This window comes from Poromitra crassiceps, assembly GCF_964638095.1.
Source record: "Poromitra crassiceps genome assembly, chromosome: 8".
Lineage (NCBI taxonomy): Eukaryota > Metazoa > Chordata > Actinopteri > Beryciformes > Melamphaidae > Poromitra > Poromitra crassiceps.
Window position 1 is genome coordinate 36,592,434 of NC_139629.1, and position 8,793 is coordinate 36,601,226.

An 8,793-nucleotide genomic window follows, 5' to 3' on the forward strand; every position below is an offset into this window, starting at 1 on the left:
TGTCATCTAATCAATGCTGATGCTGGATGCTAATGGATAAAGGAGTGAGGATAATACAGTACATGCTTTGAATCCCTTAGTTTTAGCTATGCAGTGTTCTAAGCAGACCGGACGACATGAAACAGATGATAGAACACTCATCATAAGAGACTTGAGACTTGACTTGGACTTGTGACCAAAGACTTGAGACTTGACTTGGACTTGGACAAAAAATGACTTGTGAGCATCTCTGCTGTCGGCTGAGGACAACAACAGTAGCAGGGAACTTCGGCGAATAAATCAGTATTTGGAAAAGGTTATACTGGGTAACGAATATAGATATTGTTCACAAGCACGTCGCCTCTGGCCATTTTTGACCTGCCATCCTATTTTTCCGTCACACTGATTGATTCTGACGACCAGAATCTCATCAGCTGCTTCACTTTAGCGCTGGGAATACTTATGTGTTGCTTGTTGTCCTGGTGTGTGACTTTCCAATACAGTCCTATAGTGACACTGTGTGTGTCCATTGGACTGTCGAGAAGCAAGATGCAAGTAAATCTATCGAAAGGCAATCGTGGTCAGAATTGATTTGGTATAATGGAAAATAATAGTCAAATAGGGTTTGGGCCAAAAATGGATGGAGGTATGCTTTAAAGGGGCGGGGCATACAGTGAGGAAAAGTCTAAACCAATGGAATATGAGTCAGGAAGGGAGGGGTGGAGAAAGGCGGGATTGTTCAAAAGTGGATTGGTTAGAAATGTATATGCCTACTAGTGCAGCAAGAGGTCACCATAGAGACACTGCGTAACGCGTCATCATTCAGAAACCACACCCAAAACGGGGGAAAACACAAACTCCTTTCCAATCCTGGCGTTCTCCTATGTCACGTGCATGGTCGGGTGTTGCACAAAAAGATCGTATATACGGAAGATGAACACTCCAACTTACTTCATTGACAGCAACATCCACATTTTTCTTCTCGCCAATTCTCAATGGCTTCCTTGTTTTGCTCAGGAGTACAAAAAAACTTTAACTTGCGATTTTTTACATTTGTTGTCTGCGCAGCCCACCACACAACAGCTTTTAGCTATGTTTAATTCAAGGAAAATGACGCTGGTGTGTGGAAATGAACGGAGCTTTTCCCCCGTGATGGGCGTGGCCTATTTCATGCAGTGTCTCTATTAAAGAGGAAGATGTTTTCTGGGAAATAAACGTCATTTGAGTTCATTTCACGGGGACTCTCATAAGTGTGTTGATCATTCATCATCATCAGCCTAGTCTTTAATAAACTTTCAGCCTTAGGCCTAAGCCCCTCTAGCTTAAACTGGTTTAGGTCCTATCTGTCAGATAGGGACCAAATTACAGACTTTCAAGGCCATCTCTCAAAGGCTCTGCCTGTGACTTGCGGCATCCCGCAAGGAAGTGTCTTAGGCCCTCTGTTGTTTTTAATCTTTATAAACGACCTCCAAGCTGCTTGTTCTGTAAATCTGTTCTTGTACGCAGACGATTCAGCCATCCTAGCCTCAGATGAGGCTGTGGTCAAGTTGAATGCCACTCTCATCAGAGAATTCAACAACGTTAAGACCTGGCTCTCTGATAACAAGCTATCCCTTCATACGGCCAAAACTGAATATATCTTGTTTGGTTCCCAGCCCAGATTACACAAACTTGGCTCACCCAGTATTTCTCTTGGGGGCCAGACCTTTACTGCTAAACCCTCAGTCAGCTACCTTGGCTGTCTGCTAGATCGCAGTCTGGGCGGCGAATCCATGGCTCTTAAGACGATAAGCAAGGTGAATGGCAGAACCAAGTTCTTGGCCAGAAAAGCGCAGTTTCTGGACCCGGATAGTCTTCACCTACTAGCAAATTCACTGGTCTTATGTTGTTTTGATTATGCGATTGGCTCATGGTACGGTGGCCTAACCATAGCCCTAAAAAAGAAGCTGCAGGTTTCTCAGAACAGGCTAGTCAGGCTTGTCTTGGGGCTGTCTGCGATGGACCATGTTGGTAAGCTGCATTTCCGGCAGTTGGGTTGGCAGCCAGGTCAGTTCAACTACAGCTGAACCAGGTGTGCACAGCATCTATATCAACAGAGCCCCTGCGTACCTTTGTAAGCTCTTCCAGAAACGTAGTGAAGCCCACACACACCTCACCAGAGCCAGTATTGCAGACCTGACCGTGCCCATGTTCACCACCGAAATGGGTAAACGCTCTTTCAAGTTTGGGGGAGCAGTTAATTGGAACTCTCTACCCCTAGCTATAAAAAGCATCTCCAGCCATCTCATTTTTAAGATAAAGGTCAAAGCATGGCTTTTAGATAATGTTTCAGAATAGAATGGTCACCTTTTTTTTAGTATTAACTCTTGGTGTGTTTATGCTGTAGGTAGTGTAGCTTAGGATGTTTTATTTATTTTATTTATTGGTGTTAATTGGTGTATTGTATGTATTTGTTACTATGTTGTTTGTCCCAGTCCAGGGACCACAGTGGAAATAAGTCGAAAGACTTTCATGTGTCTGTATCCCTGACGCTCTGATTAACTTGTTGTAACTTGTTTTATCCATGATTGACGTCTAATAAAATAAAATAAAATCAGTATAGCAGCAGCAACATCTAGTAACTCGTGTCTTTCTTCTTCCCTCCACACAGGGGACTACGCCCGCCTGGGGCTGCGTTACCAGGTGTACTTGGAGCCAGGGGTGTACGAGGTCCCCATCATCGTGTCGGACTCGGGGAACCCCCCGCTGTCCAACAGGTCCGTCATCAAAGTGAAGGTGTGTCCGTGTGACGACCACGGGGACTGCACCACCCTGGGGGCGGTGGCCGCCGCCGGGCTGGGGACCGGTGCCATCATCTCCATTCTCATGTGCATCATCATACTGCTCAGTAAGTCCAACTCTTTCTCTCTCTAAAGAATAACTCTCTCTCTCTCTCTCTGTGTCACACACACACACACACACACGCACACACACACACACACACACACACACACACTCTCGCACAAACCCAAAAGTTACCAATGCCTGTGAAGAGTGACTCGAGCAGTGGAGAAGCCTCCACCAGGTGGAAATACATAAACATGTAGGCTAGCTTGTGTTATAGATGAAGGCCCTGGCTGCTGAGTATCTCACACAAGTCTCTTTATCTTCTCCTCCTGTTAGGGTCAATATTTGCAGGTATCCACTTCGCCGATGTCTCATGCTGCTGGCTTACTTTACTGACGTGGGTTGCGTTGCTCGTAGTCGTACTCCTTTCAAATAGACTGAGTTTTGCAGATCAATTCACCTGCAACTGGAGCATTTGATTTTTTCCCAGCACGGTGTGTAATCTGCATTGCATTGTGGGTGAACCTCTTTTCACCAACTACAACAAGCTTTGGCCGTGCTGCATGTTTCTCTGCAGGCCTGGTGCTGCTGTTTGTGGTGTGGATGAAACGACGAGAGAAGGAGAGGCACACCAAGCAGCTGCTCATCGACCCCGAAGACGACGTGCGGGATAACATCCTTAAATACGACGAGGAGGGAGGGGGAGAGGAGGACCAGGTGAGACACAAGAGGCGTACACACACACACACACACACACACACACATGCACACACACACACACGCACACACACACACACACATGCACACACACACCCTCTCCGAGTCGGAACACCTGTGCCCCCGATACATCTGTCTCCCCCCCTGTGCAGGACTATGACCTGAGCCAGCTGCAGCAGCCCGACTCCCTGGAGCACATCATCAGCAAGCCCCCTGGTGTCCGCCGGGTGGACGAGCGCCCCACCATCATCCCCGAGTCCCAGTACCCCATCCGGCCCGTCGTGCCCCACCCCGGAGACATAGGAGACTTCATCCACGAGGTGAACTTCACACACACACAACTGGGGGGGGGAATCGCAGACTACTGCATGTCCACTTAGCTTCTCTTTCTTTTTCTCTGAGTTTTTTCCCCCGTCACAGTGGAGCGCTTTCAAAAGCTGAGAAATGTTTACATTTTCAGAATAGCACTGGGAATGCTTTTTCCAGCCGGGCGATGGAGAAATAGGACGTTGTAGCAGCCTAATCGTTCATATGTGGTTTTAGGAATGAACAATATAAATCAATAAATCAATAAATGAATGAATGAGTAAATAAATTTAACAGATTTGTTTGAACAATCATTTTCTACATTATGCTATGTTGAATAAACAGAATTTAAGGTATTTAAAGGAACATTATAGTGATTATTTCAGCTAAAAAGAGAAGGGCATCTATCGTCTCGTCTTGCTATCGGGAAGATGGCTAATAGGCCAATCTCCTAAAATGTTGGCTTGTGCCTTTAAAGAGCTATTCACCTTATCTTGTGCTCATATCAGCTTACAGTGTCAATGCAACCGGCCGGCCGGCTAACGCTGAACCAGAAGACCAAATACAATTGCGTCTAATGCCTAGTTTACAGTACAAGACTTTCCCCCCCAATTTTACACAGGATTTCCAGTTGGGCTCAGTCTGTCTTTGTTGACTCTAGTCTGCAGTTGTTGTGCCAGTCGGCAGCTAAATCTGTTAGTGTAAACTGCCTCCAGATTTCTAGTCTTCAAGTGTAAACTGCCTCCCGACGGCAGTCAGAGCCACAAAGATGATATCAAACATGTTTGAATTTCAAAGTGAAAGTCTTGTAGTGTGTACTGCCTCGTCTGAGTCAGTTGTGTCGTGTATTTCAGTCAGGTTTTCAGTCGTGATAAAAAATCAGAATGAACCAGTCTTGTAGTGTAAATTCCCCAGTATTTTCATAATCTGGTCAGATTTTCAAAGTCTTCTAGTGCAGTGGTTCCCCACCGCCGGGCCGCGGACCGGTACCGGGCCGCAACACATTTAATACCGGGCCGCGAGCCATAAACATAAATAAACGTCAACTTGAAACTATGTTTGAACTACCACACAGCCTATAATATTATAGCCTCTGTTTATTAAAACAATAATAATAATAATTATTATTAAAATTGACAACCGGCCCGCAACTTTTTTTTCCATCTATCTACCGGTCCGCGGCACAAAAAAGGTAGGGAACCCCTGTTCTAGTGTATCACACGCATGACACGGAAGAGAAAAAGTGGGCGTGGCAACATATGAATACAGTATGTTGTTACTGCAGTCAAACAGTCGCTATCTCCAGTTCAGACAAGTTTCTGGGCTTTAGCGGCTCATTTTTAAACAGCCTGTCAGAGCCAATCAGGAGTCTGCTACTTCACATACCCCCAGTTTGGGCCCGCCTACAAACCATTTACTGTCTATTTTTGAGACCTTTTTGATGAGAATTGATCCTTTGTATTGGCTGGGGGAAAAAGTCGACTACTTTTTGCAAGTAGTCGATGACTACTAAAACACACACACACACACACACACACACACCCACACCCACACACACACACACACACACACACACACACACACACACACACACACACACACACACACACAGTGCAGTTGCCAGGAGCTCAACATGGATTCTATTCATCAGTCATTAGATTGTTTCTCCTGCATCACGTTCACTTTGCATCGATCCAGACTTTAATGTGATTACTTCTTTCTGGATGCTGTTCAATTTGTCAGCTTCAGTACCGCCGCTGGAAACCAGCTGGAGGAGTTTTGTTTTAACTGACAGCTGTTATCACAGTGCCAACTTACCAGCAACACACACACACATGCACACGCACACGCATGGACACACGCACACACGTACACACACACACATACACACACACGCACACACACACACACACAATGTTGGCACGCTCAAGCAAATGCTGATTGACAGACTCGTGACAACACGTTCACACTCGAGAGGTGTTGGCAGCTGCTCAGCTTTGATCCATCCAGCCTTAACTCTCTCTCTCTCTCTCTCTCTCTCTCTCTGTCTCTCTGTCTCTCTCTCTCTCTCTCTCTCTCTCTCTCTCTCTCTCTCATGTACTCACCTGATCTCGCTCCAGCAGTCTGGTAAAACACGACCACAACAAACACATGGTGTTTGTGCCACCCACCGTCCCCCTGGGAGCTGAGGCTCTTTTTACATTCCTGTCCGTGACGTCCCTCTGTCCTCCAGTGGAGTGGATGGAGTCCGTCCTCTTCACCCAGTGTTGTAGTCCACTCACTATTAGTGCTGTATATCTCCAAGTCAAGTCAAGTCAAGTTTATTTGTATAGCCCTAATTCACAAGCATGTCCCAGAGGGCTTCACAGAGAATATGTCTAGCTAATTCTAGCTGACACAACAGTAGCAAATTACAGAATAAAGATAACACTTTGAACAATTGATAGAGAAATATAGAACATATAGAAATATAGGAGAGAGCGGAGGAGAGAGCAGGAGAAGGGAGCAGAGCAGGGGGAATGTGAGAGAGTGATGAGGTGAGGAGGGAATGGGAAATGTTGGAGAGTATAGGAGGTGGGGAAGGAGCAGGGGAGGGGGGAACGAGGAGAGAGCAGGAGAGGGGAGGGGGATGTGGGGGAGGAGACAGCAGGGAGAGGGAGGAGGTGGGGAGAGAATGGGAAATGTGGGGGAGGAGAGAACGGAGAAGGAGAGGTGGGGAAAGTAGCAGGGGAAGGGGGAAAGAAAGACAATGGGTGCCATGCTTTAAAATGGAATGGATGCCATGCTTTAGAAAAGTGGAGGGGGGGAGGGAGAGCAGGGGGAGTATGAGAGACTATATGAAGAGAACAGGGAAAGGAGGTTCTAGCTGCCACAACAGTAACAAATTACAGTAGTAATAATAACACATCGAACAATCATATGATAGAGAAATATAGACACACATTTTGAAAGTGGACATAAACACACGTTCACATATAGAGCTTATGGGTGCCTCGCTTTAGGGTAGAATGGGTGCCATGCTTTAAAATAGTGGCGGAATAGTGGGAGGGGATAGAATGGGTGCCATGCATTGGAGTAGAATGGGTACTATGCTTTAGAATAGTGGGGGAAGGGGGAAAGAGGAGAGAGCAGGAGAGGTGAGGAGGGAGGGAGAGCGGGGGGATGTGGGGGAGGAGAGAGCAGGGAGAGGGAGGAGGTGGGGAGAGAATGGGAAATGTGGGGGAGGAGAGAACGGAGAAGGAGAGGTGGGAGGGTGCAGGGGAGGGAGAGCAGGGGGAATGTGAGAGAGGAGAGAGCAGGAAGTGGCAGGGAATGGGGAAAATTGGGGAGGAGAGGAGGAGGGGAAGGAGCAGGGACGGGGAGAAATAGGAGAGAGCAGGAGGGAGGGGGGAGAGCGGTGGGATGTGGGGGAGGAGAGAGCATGGAAAGAGGAGGTTTGGAGGGAATGGGAAATGTGGGAGAGGAGAGAACAGGAAGGGGGAAGTGGGGAAGGAGCAGGGGAAGGGGGAAAGAGAAAGAGAGGGGGGGGGGGGAGAAGATCAGACAAACTGACTACTCTAGACATTAACCAGAACTAACTAGGACACAGGGGATCTAGCTAATCTACAGCCTAGTCTGGCCTGTCCTATTCTGCTCTAGTCTGATTTTAGCCTGAACACTATAACAGGTCTACAGCCTATAGTTAGGCTATTCTAACCTACCGGCAGCCCTCGACCAGTGATGGTGAGCACCGATGCCCCCCACCCCGGCCCCCGGCCCCCGCCCCCACACACATAAGGCCAGTCCGCAGTGTTCGAGTCAGAGTCACAAAAGAAGAGTCAGAGTCGAGTCTCTATTACCTGAGTCTGAGTCCAGAGTTACTGAGCATGAGCGTGACTCTTAAGGTTATGAATATAACCCTGGATTATGAATAATATGAGTGAGATGACTCACTATGGGGCCCGAGGCAGAAGCACATGTATTGTTTCTACACCAAATATCCATATTTTGGGGTCAGAGGAACAACATTTCTTCCTCCCTCCGCCTCTAGGGGCACTAGCCCCGCCCTACTGTATATAAGGGGGCGGCGGAGAGGGATAACGCCAGTGCCCCTAGCGGTGGAGGGAGACTTTTTTTATTTTATTTCTCAGATCACAAAATATGGATATTTGGTGTAGAAATAATAAGTGTCTCGGGCCCAGAGAGTGAGTCATCTCACTATTATTAGAAATAAAACCGCATGGAGGTGGAACATGAAATTGAATAATGCCAAATTGTTAGAGCCCATTACAAAAAAAACTAACAAAAACAAAAAATATAGTCTTTATTCACAAGTCCGAGTCCTCGTCTCCAACTCCCGAGTCCACATGCATGAATGCTCAAGTCCAAGTCGAGTCACAGGTCTTTTCTCATCGTGATGTCACGCTGCTTCGTCCTATACTGACCTTACGTTACCTCTCCCCCCTCCGTCCTCCATGACAGGGTCTGTTTCGTCCTGTACTGACCTTTAACCTCTCCCCCCTCCGTCCTCCATGACACAGGGTCTGCGGGCGGCGGACAACGACCCCACGGCGCCGCCTTACGACTCCCTGCTGGTGTTCGACTACGAGGGCAGCGGCTCCACCGCCGGCTCCGTCAGCTCGCTCCACTCGTCCAGCACGGGCGACCAGGACTACGACTACCTCAACGACTGGGGCCCCCGCTTCAAGAAGCTGGCCGACATGTACGGAGGAGGGGACGAGGATTAACACCTCCGACACGCTGACACACACACACACACACACACAGACACACGCACGCACGCACGCACGCGCCCTCGTTCCATCAGCTGGCCTGCCTGTCCCTCACTGAACACAACGATGACAACATGCTCACACTGACCAACTGACCGACCAACCGACCCATCAAATCACCCACCGCACTGGACCGTGCCGGGAGTCCATTTCGGGTGCTGGTTCTCCACCGCCTCCTGCTCTAAAGCCCGTC

General features: G+C 48.0%; 1 protein-coding gene across 1 annotated transcript in view; it reads left to right on the forward strand.

The window, feature by feature from the left end:
• Positions 1-8,555, forward strand: part of LOC310781349 (cadherin-4-like) — a gene marked incomplete at both ends in the record, with an annotated part of 346,500 nt that extends 337,945 nt beyond the window's left edge. The window contains 4 exons of the mRNA XM_083641961.1: positions 2,630-2,866; positions 3,383-3,522; positions 3,675-3,842; positions 8,349-8,555. Coding sequence (XP_083498087.1) covers positions 2,630-2,866; positions 3,383-3,522; positions 3,675-3,842; positions 8,349-8,555 — 752 coding nt within the window. The remainder of the gene's footprint in view (positions 1-2,629; positions 2,867-3,382; positions 3,523-3,674; positions 3,843-8,348) is intronic.
• Positions 8,556-8,793: the final 238 nt, after the last annotated feature.